Raw genomic sequence first — 16268 nt, forward strand, 5'->3', positions numbered from 1 at the left:
AAATCCTGGGAACCTGTTTGTCTGGAAGCAGTGGCCACCTGCAGGTACCTGGGAGAAGACCCAAGCCATCCCTCCATAAGGAAAGAGTCTCCATGAAAGGGATGGTGAAGGGGACATAAGAACGTTGTCAGGCAAACTTAGACTTGTGCGTAAAATTCAGGGCCAGCACCAGCCGAGCTATGTTGGCAGATTAGAAGCAAGACAGACGGCAAGGGCTGAGGCGCTGAGAAATGACAGGGGCAGACCACCCTCTCCAAATGCCCTGTTTCATAGAGGAGGGATCTGCTGCCCAAACCCACATAGATAATGACTTGCAAAAGCCAAGAAGTAAAACCTGGGTGTCCTGAGGTCCTGTCCAGATCTCTTTCCACCGCTTCTGTCTGCCACAGCCCTACAGGGGACAAGCATGTCCAGTAAGTTCAGGAAACGCCTTTAGCTGGAAATAACAGGCTTCAGCTGTCAGGGGGTAAGCTTACTACACCTCTGCACTCCTGAGGTGTAGTGTTAAACAATGCCGACTCTCCCCGTGTCTGCGGCTTGAACCCTCTTAGTCATCTTTTGATTATAACCTCTCCTGAGCCACTCCTGCCAACAGAAGGTGACCGTGGCTAGCACTGTGCAGAGAACTTTGCATGCATTATCAACTCCTTTAAACCCCACAGCAATCTATGGGGGGAAGACCGCCATCACACCCACCTTACTCCTGCGGAAAGGAAGGCTCCACGAGGTCCAAGAACCTGCTCACAGCCCATAGATTTTAAGTGGTAGAAAGGGGACCTGATCCCAGACAGTCACCCCCGAGTTCACCCTCACAGCCCTGTGCCACGCTGCCTGCCTACTGAAACTGGTCCCAGTGGCTTCAGCCTTTCTTTCCCCGTCACCATAGTTCCGAACCAGAGTCCCCCTAAAACTTAGTTCCCTTACTGAGTTTATGATTAATCTCTCTGTTCAAAACTTTATTCCCTTTCTTGTCCCCTCTGACCTCAACCACGTGCTAACTGAACAGTAATCAACCAGAGTCAGAGGAGGAAGATGGCCCGTTGTAGATTTCATCATTAACATACAAACTCAGGTTGTTCTCCTAACAGGCCCTGGAGCCATGGACCACCTGGCCAGAGAATTGTAAACCGGAGACACCCTGACTCCAGAAACTGTGATTAAGAAATGTCACAAGACAATGATTAATCCCAGCTCCTTTGTTCATCCCCTTTAAAAACACCAGTAACTCAAAGTCTAAGCTGGAGTGGATCTGAGGCTCATCTCCCACTCCCTTGCTTGGCGCCCTGCAATAAACCTTGACTTTGACGCAGACTCCCGCTGTCAGAGTTTGGCTTTCTGCGCCGTGGGCACACGAGCACTTTGCCGGGTTGCATTCAGGGTCCATCATCTCCCACCCAGACCGCTGGCCAGCCCCTTCTCCCCTCCTCTTCTCTGGTATCTTCACCCTCCCATCCATTTCTGTTCATCTTCCAAAACTAGGATTTCCTTCTGTTGCTGGGAGGTGTCTTCTCACATCAACCAGTTCTCTAGTTCTCTGCGGTTACCAACTGTGTGTCCAACAATTCAATTCCATTTTGACACTGTCTACCTGGAGTGAGCATCAGATCACAAATCCCAGGCTCAGAGCCACAAGCCTGCCCCTTCAGATGCCAGCTGCAAGTCTTGGGTCACTTGTACTTCTGACCCATCAGCTATAAATCAAGGATTCCCACGGCCCCTCCACAGGCTCGATAATTTGCTAGAACCACTCACAGGACGCAGGAAAGTGCTTTGGTTACTGTTACTGGTATATTTTAAAGGATACAACTCAGAAACAGCCAAATGGAAGACATGCATGGTACAAGACGTGCAAGCAGAGGGGTGCACGTGGCCTCCTGGAGCACACCACCCTCCGGGCACCTCAGTGTGTTCACCGTTTAGGAGTTTTCACGGAGGTTTCATCACACTGACATGATTGATTAAATCACTGACAACTGGTGATTGGTTCAATCTCCGGGCCCCCTCCCCTCCCCAGGGGTTGAAAGTTCCTACCCTCTGGCCTTTTCCTTTCTGGCCACCAGCCCTCATTCTGAAGCTGCCTAGGGGTTCCCAGCTATCAGTCACTTCATTAGCATACAAAGGACACTCATCACTCATCCCCAAGAGTTTGGGGAGCTATGCTGCCAGGAACTGCAGACAAAGACAAAATGTTTATTTTTCATTAACCACAGTCCCTCTACTCAGAAACCTCCAGTGGCTCCCCATGGCAACAGAGGAGAGCCCACACTTTTCAGGGTGGCCTGTAAACCCTACACAATCTCATCTCCCCTGATTCCTGCCACCTTGCTCTGGTCCGGGCTGATCCATCGTGCAGATTCCTGCCTCTGCACCTGTGCTTCATCCTCCTGCCCCCTCACTAAATCAAAATGGAATCAAGGGACTTCCCTGGTGGTCCAGTGATAAAGAATCTGCTTTCCAATGCAGGGGTCGCGGGTCTGATCCCTGGGCAGGGAACTAAGATCCCACATGCCGCGGGGCAATGAAGCCTGCGCACCACAACTTCTGAGCCTGCACGCCTCAACTAGAGAGCCTGTGTGCCACAAACTAGAGTCCATGCGCCCTGGAGCCCGTGCGCCACAACTAGAGAGAGAAATCCCGCATGCCACAACTAGAGGGAAGCCCGTGCACCACAACTACAGAGAAGCCTGCGCACCGTAACAAAGATCCGACGCAGCCAAAAAAAAATTTTTTTAAAAGGAAATAAATAGAAGCTCGCGCAGGGCAATGAAGACCCAACACAGCCAAAAATAAATAAATAAACAAAAGAAAATAAATAAAATAAATTTTAAAAAATGGAATCAAAACATTTCTTAGGACGCCATTGGTTTAGAGATGTAAGGAACCTCAGATTTTATAGATGAGGAACTGATGACCCAGACTGCTGAATGGCATAGCCCCAGATTATAGATTCATTATCTATCAAAGGCAGAGAGAAAGGTATCCATCTCTGAATTCCGGGGATGAGCGCTGGGGATGACAAGCTCCAAATGAACAAAGTCTTGTGTAAACTTTCAAAAGCACAAACCACACACACACACACACACAAAATTAATTTGATTATACCAAGTGGAGGATTTCTGTTCAGTGAAAAGACACTACGGACAAAATTACTAAACCTAAATAGAAGATATCTGCAATGTCTAAACTTGATTACAGATCAACACTTAGAATTCCTGAAAATCAGGAAAAATAGAGCAAACCTAATTTTTAAAAATAGAGCAAAGTATGTGAACATGCAATTAGGGAAGAGGAAACCCCCAAAGTTAACAAACATATCAAATTCACTAGTTATTAGAAAAATACAAGATCAAACAATGAGATGCCATTTTACACCTCCTGGAAAGCTGGAGAATGATGCAAAGCAGGGGTAAGGATGCGGGGCTCACATCTGCCTGGGGGTGGGTGTGGTGAGTAGAGGGCTCCAGGAAAGCAGTCTGGCGATCGTTACAGCGCAGTCCCTGTGGCCAGCAATTCTGCCCTTGGGTGTGGATCCCAAAGAAATCCTCACAGGCGGGACCCGCAGGAGGCTGCTCCGGGCAGCGCATTTGTGGAACTGCAGCACGATGTGTGCGACCTCCAAACCCATCATGGGGGAGCAGATGCTAAAACGTGTGGAGGTCTCCATGGAGCAGGATGCACAGTGTACGTATGGGGTAGATACAGAGTGACACCACTCAATGAGGAGACATTAAGAATAGCTCAGTCCAAAAAAAATAATCATCACACCTCTGGTGAGTCCTGCAAATACAAACTGCTACATGGTGTTACAGGATTAGCATTTAAAAATAATTTTTTTAAATAAAGTTTTTTTAAAAAGTGTATAAAAATATTAGTTCAGACAATGGGACTTAGAAGAGATGGTGGAGGGGCCGGAGGAGGGTGGTAGGCTGTGCGGGGCAGTCAGAATCAGATTAAACTGAGAGCTGAAAACCCAAACCCCCATTCCTCACAACTTTTGCTTTTTTTGGCCGGGCACATGGAGCTAACCTTTACTGAGTACTCTGAGCCAGGAGGGTGCTAGGGATTTGTACATTTATTATCTCATGTATCGCTTGCAAAACTCCTACACCGTTGGGTAGGGGTGATCCCTCCTGTTTTGCAGTTGGAAACAGGACACTCAGAGGAAGCAACGTGCCAAAATCACACGGTGAGGCACATCGGATGCACATCTGAGCTGTCTTCCTGTCCCTCTGCCAATAAAGCGACACCAACTAGCGACTTGTGACATTCTCCCTCTAGAGTTTTCTGCCTGGCAGCTGGGTCCAGGGGTCTTCCCCAGGCTTGCCCTAGGCTCCAGAGCTATCAGAACCACCCCCCCCAGCTCTCTCCCTGGGACACACGGGTCCAGAGGTCTAGGGTACTCCTGAAGTTAAGCTAGATTCTAGTAGCTTCCTCTTTGCCCTCCAGACCCACGCATCCTTAGATGTGGCTCCTCGAACCAGGTCCAGTTTCTAGAGAACTGGAGACGCCCCTGTACAACTGTTTTCCACCCTGATCTAAATCTCCAGCTTCCTGGAAGTCAAGATGTAGCGGCAGGTGGGTGGGCATGGGAGGAACATTAACAGCAGAAAAGCGATAAATTCCCTGAGAGCAGTATAAGCAAAAGGACAGTGAAAAACCTCTGTAAACCCAGAACACGGCAGAGCTTTGTTAAAGCAACGCGAGAACTAGGATTTTACGCAGGTCAAATCATGTTTGTCAAACCCCAGAACTGCACAGGGTTAAGTCTGATAAGATGCTATCAGGAACCTGGCTGTTGACCCTCCTCTCCCTCCTTACCCGCTGCCAACATTATATAAGCTGCCTAGTTTTCCTCAGGCCCCAGTCCAATTATTCTTAGTGAAACTGAAAAGAAAGTAATTCCATCCAATAGAAAGTATTCTAAAAGGTCCCAGTGGTGATGGGCTGTAACTTGCCGCAGACTGCTTTGGCTTTACCCAGACTCCTTCATAAACACTTGATATGATGACTAACACCATGAGTTTAATTTGACTTAAAGAGAAAAACATTATTATTCAAGAAAACTAGGAATTATCCATCTTTTTTTCACCAAAAAGAGTCTACACAACTGTGGACAAAAGAGTGACACAAAAAGAAAAGTTTAGAAAGTTGTGGTTTATACATGAAATCAAAACAAACTTATGTAAGGTTTATTCTTCCTCAGAGGAAATGGCAACATAGGCTAGTAACAGGTTAATTTTATAAATATTTATTCTGCTGTTACCTTAGGGCAAAGCATCAGGCAGGATGAGCTGCGCAGATAAGAACGCGATGAGGCCACTCACGGAATTCTTGGGACCCACGATTCTTTGGTGGAGTCCAGATGCTGGCGAGCTCCCCAGATAAACTCTGGGGCTCAGGGGTCCCTTTGTATTGCTGCTGCTTTGAGCATCCCTGATAACCTTAAAACCAACGATCAGAATGGAGAGGAGAGCTCTCTGCCCTTCTTTCATCTCTCTACAATGAGCTTTCTTGGAAAACCCCCCCCAAACAAAACAACTCTACCCTCTTATCTTCTCCTGTCCTCCTCTCTCCAAGTTTCCAGCTGGGGTGGGGGGTGGGGGAAATACAGCACTGTGCTTTGCTGACCTCTGTGCTCTTCTGATACAAAGTGTGCCATTAGCCCTCTGTATTCCAGCCTGTACCACACCTCTCCCTGCCTTCCAGATGCACACACATGGACTTCACAGATTTCCCTGGACCCCTGCTCTGTTCTTCTAAAGCTCCTAGGATTTCTTGCCCCCAGTTTCTCCACAGAATCTCTTTATTCTAGGATTTTACACAGGGTTAAACTTGGTGCTGGTTTGAGTTACAAAAGTCATACCTATTTATTATTGTGTAACTAACTCCTCTCTGCTCCTTTTCTAGAATTCAGTCTAACCAATAAGGCACCACCTTTAACAGAGCACTGGGGAACTTGGACTTAAACTCTTGCCCATGTTTTAAGAGCCTCTCATCTCTTAAGCTGGAGTCTCTTCCTAAATCTCTTCTGCTAAACTGGTTTTACTGAAATCCTTTGAAACCCAGTGTTTTCAGCATTTTGGCCTCCTCTCGAAGTTTCTTTCTTTCTGTGTTTAAACCTCTACAGCAGGGTCTGGTAATAATAAGAACTAACATTTAAAGAGGCCATACTATGTGCTAGGCAATCCTCTGAAGTAGATAGAATTATTACCCCCATATTACAGAGGAAGGAACTGAGGCAGAGAGAAAGTCAATTGCACACAGAAGGTGCCCAGCCTTTTTCCCAAGTCTGCCAGCTTAAATATGCTTAAGCTGCGGGGTCAAAGGGCTCTGGAGTCCATTCTTAACCTGTCTCCCTATTCTGGACCTGCATAATGCACTCAACCTCTTTGACCCTGAGTTAGTTTCACTTCCCATTATTGGTAAATCGAGATAAAGCATTCTTCGAAAGACCGACCAGTAAATGAGAGGTTCGTGACGAGTCTACCTCGGTCCCAGGCTCTGGATAATTGGGGTCCTACGCACCCCAGCGGAACGCCCTCACTGGCAGGGCTGGAACCCGTTCCTCGAAACGCCCCATCTCACGGTGAGGGTGCAGCAACATCAGTCCGTTTAAGACGAATCGGCCAAGGGACGTCTATCTCTGCGTCCACCTGGCACACTGACGGGGAGTCTCGCTTTCTCCCCACATCGCTCTGCGCCCCGGTCCCAGGCTCGCCACCCGTGCCTCGCCGTCGGCGGCTCCTCCACCCCGGCTTCTCTCTCGGTCCGGGGACTCTACCCAGGGGGCTCCCGAGCTTCCCGGGCTCGCCTTCTTACCATGGCATCGTAGCGCAGGGCGTTCATGAAGTGCGCCACCTCGGCGCCCTTGTACACGGTGAACCAGATGGTACCCTGGTACTGGTCGCCGGCGTCGAGCAGCAGCACGTGGGGCTCGGCGCGGCGGATCTGGCGCACCTTGGTGGCGAGCCGTGCCACGCCGCCCACGCAGCGGCTGGCGTTGACGCACTTGCTAGAGTCCTCGCTCGTCTGCTCCAGCCGGCTGTGCACGTCGTTGGTGTGCAGTATGGTGAGCTCCCAGCCGCCTGCCGCGGGCCACAGCAGCGCGCCCAGCGCGAGCAGCCTCAGCGCTGAGGCGCGTGCGCCTCGGGGACCCATGGCTGCAGCTGCCGGCGAGGGCGGTGAGTGCTGGCGAGCCGCGCGGGTGGAGGCGTGCGGTGGCGAGCGCGGAGGCCGCCGGAGTCAAGTGCCCTGGCCGGCGAGCGGGCGAGCCGGCGGGCGGGCCGGCGGGCGGGCGAGGCGAGGCGGGGCCGGGCCTGGGCGGGCTCTCCTGAGGCCCGGAGGCCGGCCCCACGGCCAGGCGCACGCCCGCGCGGTCACCCGATACGACCCCGGCCCGCCGGGCTGCCGGGGCGCGGCTGGCGGCTGGCACCCGCTCCGGGCGGGAACAGTGGGGAGGTTGTTCACGCTGGGGACCGGGCACCGGCCGCGGGCCCGGCCCGTCCGGGGAGCCTGGTCGCCGGCGGTGGGCTGTTCTTAACGGGGTGCGAGGGAGGAGTTGGAGGGTCCACCCCGCTTCCAGGTCCTCGCTGATTCTCGCCTCTTTAAAATTTTTCTAAAGAGGGATGCCTTGTTTGTGTGAGTGGGTTTGTGGTTGCGCGAGCTCATCACTTGAAAGAACGAAAGAGGAAAGAGGAGGTGGAAAGGAAGAAGGGCGAGACGAGGGAGACGGGAGCGCTGTGCTTTTGGGGCTGTGGGAGCCAAAGAGGGGTCGTGAGCTGTGACTGCTCCCTTGCCAGTTTAAGGACACACCAGGTCTGCGTTGCTTAGACGTAGAATCTCAGAAGCTAGAAATCATTCTAATCCAGTCGCGCGTTTATGGATGATTATAACCTTAGCGACACAACAGCAGCGGTGCGCGGTAGCTCTTGGAAGCTAAAACGGACCATCCCGAGTAAAACCAGTATCGCTGAGGGTGTGATGCTGCCTTCTGTTGCTTTTCTCGGCTTTTTTTTTTTTTTTTTTCTGTCCTATTTTAGAGGTTTTAATGTTTTAAGGATGGTGTGGGGTGTGTGTGTGTGTTTAAGGCAAAACTTCTGGCAAGGAAGGCAATGCTAATAGGAATGCATACAGTAAACAAATCATCATTATAATCGAGTTAATATTGCTGCAGAGTTTCCCTCTGTTTAAGAGATTGATTCCTGGGTACAGTTAATAATCGAATTTGGGAAGGGAAGGAGCCCCTACTAGGTGTCCCATTATTTATGCTTTAAAGAACAGCCTCTGTTGTCCTCACACTTCTCCAAAATGCATCAAGCCAGTCCTGCTGTATTTTTTAAAGCTTTGGGGAACAAAATATACATAACATAATTTACCATTTTAACCATTTTAAATGTGCAGCTGAGTGGCATTAAGTACGTTCACATCGTTGTGCAGCGATCACCACCATCCATCTCCAGAACTTTTTCATCTTCCCAAACTGAAACTCCATAGACATTAAAAAATAACTTCCCATTCCCCTCTTCCCTCAGCCCTTGGCAACCACCATTCCACCTTCTGTCTCTGTGAATTTGAGTACTCTAGGTATCTCATATAAGTGGAATCAAACAATTTGTCCTTGTGTGACTCATTTCACTTAGTATAGTGGTTCAAACATGGCTGTTCAAGGTTGTGGCATGTGTCAGAACTTTCTTATTAAAGGTTGAATAATATTCCATTATATGTATATACCACATTTTGTTTATCTCTTCATCCATTGGTGGACACGGGTTGTTTCCACTTTTTGGCTGTTGTGAATAATGCTGTTATGAACGTGGGGTACGATATCTGTTCAAGTCTCTGCTTTCAATTCTTTTGGGTATACACCCAGACATAGAATTGCTGGATTGTACGTACGGTAGTTCTATGTTTCATTTTTTGAGGAACTGCATACTTTCTTCTGTAATGGTTGCCCCATTTTACATTTCCTTAAGCAATGCACAAGGGCTCCAATTTCTCTACATCCTTGCCAATACTTATTTTCTGCTTTTGCTAATAGCTGTCCTAAACGGTGTGAAGTAGTATCTCATTGTGGTTTGATTTTCATTTCCTTAATAATGGATGACGTTGAACATCTTTTCATGTGCTTATTGGCCATTTGTATATCTTACTTGGAGAAATGTCTGTTCAAGTCCTTTGCCTATGTTTTAATAGGATTACTTGCGTTTTTTTGTTGTTGTTGTTGAGTTGTAGCAGTCTTTATATATTCAGGGTATTAACTCCTTATCAGATATGTCAGGGGTCCCCAACGCTCCTACCAGTACCAGTCCGTGGCCTGTTAGGAACTGAGCCGCACAGTGGGAGGTGAGCGGCAGGCCAGCCAGTGAAGCTTCATCTGTATTTACAGCCGCTCCCCATTGCTCGCATTACTGCCTGAGCTCCGCCTCCTGTCAGCATTATGGTGAGGTGTATAATTATTTCATTATATATTACAATGTAATAATAATAGAAATAAAGTGCACAGTAAACATAACATGCTTGAATCATTCCGCAACCATCCCCCCTGACCCCCACCCCAGTCTGTGGAAAAGCTGTCTTCCACAAAACCAGTCCCTGGTGCCAAAAAGGTTGGGGACTGCTGAGATATATGATTTATGAATATGTTCTTCCATTCTATGGATTGTCTTTTCACTCTGTTGATACCATTGCTGCACAGAGTTTTATATTTTGATGATGTCAGATTTATCTATTTTTTTCTTTTGTTGCCTGTGTTTTTAGTATCATATCCAAGAAATCATTGCCTGATCTGATGTCATGAAGCTTTCTCCCGTGTTTTTTTCTAAGAGTTTTATAGTTTTAAGTCTTCAATCCATTTTGAGTTAATTTTTGTTAATGGTGTAAGATGAGTGCAAAGGTGTTCTTTTACCTGTAGATATCCAGTTTTCCCAACACCAATAGGACGGATATTTATTTATTTATCATAAGGTATTGGCTCATGGGATATGGCGAAGTCCCACGATCTGCCTTGTGCAGGCTGGAGGCCCAGGAAAGCCACTGATGTAGCCCAAAGGCCCAAGAGCTGGAGAGCCAAGGTGTAGATTCCAGTCTGAGTGTAATGGCCTGAGAAGCAGGAGTGCCAGGACAGGAGAAGTGGATGTTCCAGCTCAGCAGTCAGGCAGAGAGGGAATTCAACCTTCCTCTGTCTTTTTGTTGTATTCAGGCCCTCAATAGACTGGATGGTACCCACCCACACGGGGGAGGGCCATCTGCTCTCCTTAGTCCCCCACCTCAGATGCTAATCTCTTCTGGAAATATCCTGACAGACACACCCAGAAATACTGTTTAACCAACTATCTGGGCATCCTGTGGCCCAGTCAAGTTGACACATAAAATTAGCCAGCATGGAGAGTGTAAATCATTTGCCCAGGGAAAGCTGTACAGCTTAGGAGCAGCAGAGCCTGAGGCCATACAAGACCCCTTAATCCTGAAATTCATGCTTTGCAATATTTGCCCACCTGTCTGAAAGGTAGAGGAACTGGTAGTTATTTTTTAATTAAAATTAATTTTAGACTTACAGAAGACTTACAGAGGTAGTACAGAGAATTCTCACACACCCTTTACTTATCTTCCCCTAAAGCAAACAGCATATATAACCATCAAAACTAAACAAACGGGCTTCCCTGGTGGCGCAGTGGTTGGGAGTCCGCCTGCCGATGCAGGGGATGCGGGTTCGTGCCCCGGTCCGGGAGGATCTCGCGTGCCGCGGAGCGGCTGGGCCTGTGGGCCGTGGCCGCTGAGCTTGCGCGTCTGGAGCCTGTGCTCCGCGACGGGAGGGGCCGCGGCAGTGAGAGGCCCGCGTACCGCAAAAAAACCAAAACAAACAAAAAAAACCACTAAACAAACAATACTGAAACAAAACTATGAACTATGTTGCTGACTTTGTTTGGAGCTCACCAGTTATTCCATGACTTTTCTGTTCCAGCAGCCGATCCAGGGCACCCCACTTAGACTTTAATCTTGTCTCCTCTAATCTGTGACAGTTTCTTGGTCTTTTTTTTTTTTTTTTTTTTGCGGTACGTGGGCCTCTCACTCCTGTGGCCTCTCCCGTTGCGGAGCACAGGCTCCGGACGTGCGGGCTCAGCGGCCATGGCTCACGGGCCCAGCCGCTCTGCGGCATGTGGGATCTTCCCGGACCGGGGCATGAACCCGCGTCCCCTGCATCGGCAGGCGGACTCTCAACCATTGCGCCACCCAGGAAGCCCAGTTTCTTGGTCTTTTGTCTTTCATGACCTTGACACTTTTGAAGAGCACTGGTTTTTGTATACTGTCCCTCAGATTGGGTTTGTCTGATGTTTTCTCCTGGTGAGGCTGAGGTTATGGATTTGGGGCGAGAATACTGCAGAGGTGAGGTGCCTTTTCATCACGTCATATCTGTGGGTACATGATATCAACACAGCTTACCACTGACCACTGGAGAACTGATGCTTTGTTGTTTCTTGCTTTTTAAACCTGGGCCATTGAAATAGTCTTCAAAGTTCCTGTCCTGGGGATGCCACCAAAATTCTGCTCCAACATCATTCCTCTGTCATTTGTTTGCACACAAGATCTAAAATGGCTTTGCTTGCTTATTGGATCAGATTCAAACTTCCCAACCTGGCCTTTTAAACAGTCACTTCATCCATCTAACTTTACTTTCCACTGTCCCTCCCAGGTCCATGCTTCCTCTTTCCTTCCCTCCCCACCATTCTCAGCCTGCCCTCAGGCCGAGGCCCAAGTTTCCTTGAGGGCCTAGTTCAAGTCCCTGTGAGATTTCTTTGACTACTCCAGACAGCAGTGAGCTTTCTTTTCTCTAAATTTCTGATCTATTCTTACCATCTCACTTTCTTGTGGTTTTGCCTTTTTCCCTAGGTGTTTAATGTGTGTGGCTTGTCTTTCCTCCAAGTGCTAAATACAAAGTAGCTGCTTCAGTAGTGTGATTCAAGCAGCACCCACCTAAAATCTACCTAGACATCATTCAGCTAGTAGGTGGCAGACAGATTTTGAATAGAATTGAATTCCAGCACTCAGATTACATTGTATGGTCCTTAAGTGTTAAGGAGTAGACATTATCACTCCTCTTTTATAGGTAATAAAATTTAGGTTCTGCATGTTAAGTGGATTGCCCAAGTTTCCACAGGTGGACTTTTCTTTTTTGGCCGCACGGAGGGGCATGTGGGATCTTAGTTCCCCAACCAGGGATCGAACCCATGCCCCCCTGCATTAGAAGCGCGGAGACTTAACCATGGACCACCAGGGAAGTCCTCCACAGGTGGACTTTTATCTTTTATGTGTATAACTATATTTCACACAAGTTCTCTGTCCACTCACAATGTTTATTTCCTACTGTCCTTCATCCCGGCATCTCTGATACCCAGGGAGCAGTTCTTGGGGATTTCTGAGGTCCCTCAAGAAGCTTGGGATCATCTCCTACAGCTTCTGCCATGGTCTCTTTGTGGCCACAGCAGGATGGTCAGTGTATAGCTGCCCCTTTCATAAACCACAAGGAATAGAATGGGTTGGGTCCGAGTCAGTCCGGGACACACAGAATTTACAGGGCCTGAGGACACAGGCCGTTGTGCCCACACACCCCCTCTGGTACCTAAGCGCAGACCCACCTCCCTCTTCAGCATCCTGGAGGCAGACAGATGTTCGATGTGCCGCCTCTCTGTCACAGCCCACTCACATTCCCCCCCACCCGAAGATGTAGCAGCAGTAGCATCTCCCCCCACCAGACCCTGCCCTGCCCCCTCCACACAGTGGACTTTCTCCCTCCCCTCAGCCTCCATCAGAAGCCACATGGAATGTGGGCCTTTCTTCCTCCAGGTGAGATTGTGATGCTTTTCCCACAGGCAGGAGGACCTGTGACACTCCTGGGACAGAATCCTCTGTGGCTCTGAGTGGACAGGTTTGAATATCACTGTTGCCTCTGGGCCCCTTCTGCTTCTACAGTATGTAGTACCATGTTGCTGGATTCAGAGTCCAGAGAATTCAAGTACATCCTTCTGTTAGATCCTACCAAATCACCAGGAAGAAAAAGAAAGGTGCACAGAAAAATGTAAATCCTTACTCCATTTTATACCAGAGGATCAACTTGAGAGCTACTGTGATTCTTTTTTTTTTTTGAACATTTATTTATTTATTTGGCTGTGTCGGGTCTTAGTTGCGGCACACGGGATCTAATTCCCTGACCAGGGATCGAACCCGGGCTGCCTACGTTGGGGACTTGGAGTCTTAGCCACTGGACCACCAGTGAAGTCCAAGAGCTATTGCAGTTCTTAAAGGGAAAACTCTGGGAGCCTTGTTCTCCGTTTACCAGGGAACAACTTAAGAACTGCTCTTGCTTAGCAGTTTCCATTTACCATGAGCCCTAGATATTTATTTCCTAGCTCTTCAGAAAATCTTCCAAGATGTTTATGTCCATTTGAAGTCCTTAATGTGCTGGGGCAAAAATTAACTTTTCTTCCAAATTCTTGTAACATAACTTGGTGTCTGTTGCCCAAGTGTGTAGGCACTCATGCTTTAGAATTAGGGAGAGTTCCAAGCAGAATTGTTAATATCTTCAATAACAAATAAAATTGTATCCAGTGCTTTGCCTGTAGTGTGTGCTCAGTTCATATTTTACTTGGTTTGAGAGAAGTCCATAGGAATTGGGATTGGAAGCTCTTTGTTCATTTATTCAGCAAATACTTACTGAACACTTACTATATGACAGGTGTCAGAGGAGGCCAAAATGTTATGGGTTGAATTGTGTCCCACCAACTGTGACCTCCAGGACCTCAGAATGTGACCTTACTTGGAAATACAGTCTTTATAGAGGTATCAAGAGGAAATGAGGTCATTAGACTGGGCCCTGATCCAGTATGACTGGTGTACTTATTAGGGAAATTTGGACACAGGGACAGGTGCACATAGAAGGAAGACATAGTGAAGAACTGTTGAAAACAGACAAGAGGCCCTAAGTGGAGCCACTTATGCTGAGCCCCAAGTCACAAAACCAAGACTTAATTACAGTTTCGGCTCTCCCAGAAATGGAATCTTACACCAGTCAATAAGGCATAGCCTGACCAGCACCAGTCAGGTAATCTGCCCGGCAGGCCCTTGCCATCCCCTATAAGGAAAGTAATCTTGCAATAACCAATCTGCTGTTTTGCCTCCTACAACTTCTTTATTCCTGCTCCCTTCTGCCTATAAAATCTCTTGCCTTGTATAACTCTTCAGGGAACTTTTCCATCTACTAGATTGGATGCTGCTTGATTCATGAACCTTTGAATAGAGCCAATAAGATCTTTAAAATTTGCTCAGTTGAATTTGTTTTTTAATCAAGACACACACAGGGAGAACACTACATAAACTTGAAGGCAGATAGCAAGGTGAAGCTTCTACAAGCCAAGGAACGCCAAAGATTGCCTGCAAACCATCAGAAGCTAGAAGAAAGGCATGGAACAAATCCTTCCATCGCAGTCCTCAGAGGGAACCAACTCTGCTGACACCTTGATCTCGTTCTAGTCTCCAGAATAGTGAGCCAGTAAATTTCTGTCGTTTCAGCCACTCAGTTTGTGGTGCTTTGTTATGGCGGCCCTAGGAAACTATACATGAAAGCAGAATGAAGCAATCACAAAACTGTGTGACATGGTGCACGGGGCATACATGTGACCCCTCAGGGGGAGCAGAAGCCGAGTCATACAGTCCTTGAGGGCCAATGTAAGGGCTTGAGATTTGCCCTTGGGTCAAAGGAGGGAAGATAGTGGAGAGACAAGCCAGGAGGTCCATGCCGCTGGCAGAAGGCACATAAGGATTTTATTTTTAGTTTTTTATACCACAGAAGAGGACATATTCTTCCCCACCTGAACTCTTTTCTTCTAGCAGGATGCAGGCTTCCTCAACTGGAAACAGCTAAGAGATGGAGCAAAGCCCCAAGATCCTTGGCAGCAGAGGGAAGATAAGGAAGATGTAAAAGTACCCCTCGAAGGGTCTTACACTGGAGTGCATGCCCTGGTCCAGCTGCTCCCCCATTCGTGTTGCTCCAGGTGCCGCCCAGGCCACGCTGAGCTGCTGTGGGAAGAAGACCATGGATGGGGGCATTTTGATTTCACGTATTTGATGATTTTTAGCCAGAATGTCTGTGAATGAAATTATAACAGTTAGGTGAATTAAACTGTTTTTAAAGCAATGATCCTTTTTCTCCCCCAGCAGAGTTTAAAACTCAAGAAGGGAATTTATATTTGGGCCAATAAGTAGAAACCAAAGAATTGATAAGAAGCTTGGCATGAGACCAAGGTCTTCCAATCTTCCAAAGGCAAAAAACTAGATTCTAGAAAGGAGCAGGAAGTTGCCATTCTTTGGCAATGTGCTCATTTAAAAATAATATTTCTTTTTCTGCCAAAACTGTTTTTTCCAAATTTGAGGATTTTTGTATCGAATGCCCTTTAAATTTCAAAAGTTTTTTTTTTTTTAAACATTGCAATAAAACTGGAAAGATCTATGGATTTACTTTGATTTTAAAGAATATAATTTTGTGTTTCATTCTGTAGTGATACACGCAGTTATTACAGAGTGAAAAATTGGAAAGTTGGTGTACAGTATTTGGATTTTTACACTAAAACCACAAATGATAAATACTATGCAAATGTGATAAAACATGGGATTTCAATTGCAATTAGAGTGTATTATAATGGGAAAAAATAGTGTCTTTTAAGAAGGAAATAGTTCTAGCAGGACCCTGGACTTATATGAATCTATAAAATTTTCCTCTCGAACATTCTGAGTAAGATTCATTTTACAGTCAGTGTTTATTTTTTGTTTTTTCCTTTCATATGTTTTGGTTATATATTATAATATTTTAAATTGGCTTGGGAGAATTTGAACTCATAATTTTAAAGTAACCGATATTTGTATTTATTCAGTGACTTCTGAGAATTTGCAGTTCTACACTATGTTTATCTGTAATTAAAATAAGGATCCTGATAATGTGAATTTCACCCAGGAATCTTTTGAACAAAACCTCAAAAGCCTGTATTGCATTGTTTCTTGCTAATTGATAGTAGGTACCTTCTCTGCAGGAAAATTAAAAACTTTGATGGGCATTGGTTAAAATAATACTAATAATACTAACTGGGAGAATCATTTGGATGTATATGATACACACTTTAGAATAACTATTATATTTTAAATTTATAAGAGAATGTTGCACGTTTAAAACGACAAAAGTTTATAGGTATGAAAAGTGTGCAAAATTTAAAATCTTTGGAGAT

At 46.8% G+C, this 16268-nt stretch overlaps 1 protein-coding gene across 1 annotated transcript in view; it reads right to left on the reverse strand.

Moving 5' to 3' along the window:
* NT5E (5'-nucleotidase ecto) overlaps nt 1-7234 on the reverse strand; it is a 44808-nt gene extending 37574 nt beyond the window's left edge. The window contains exon 1 of the mRNA XM_067702652.1: nt 6820-7234. Within this exon, the coding sequence (XP_067558753.1) occupies nt 6820-7158 (339 nt within the window). The 5' untranslated portion in view covers nt 7159-7234. The remainder of the gene's footprint in view (nt 1-6819) is intronic.
* Between the last annotated feature and the right edge of the window lie 9034 nt (nt 7235-16268).

Source organism: Pseudorca crassidens, chromosome 13, assembly GCF_039906515.1.
Source record: "Pseudorca crassidens isolate mPseCra1 chromosome 13, mPseCra1.hap1, whole genome shotgun sequence".
In the NCBI taxonomy this organism is placed as follows: domain Eukaryota; kingdom Metazoa; phylum Chordata; class Mammalia; order Artiodactyla; family Delphinidae; genus Pseudorca; species Pseudorca crassidens.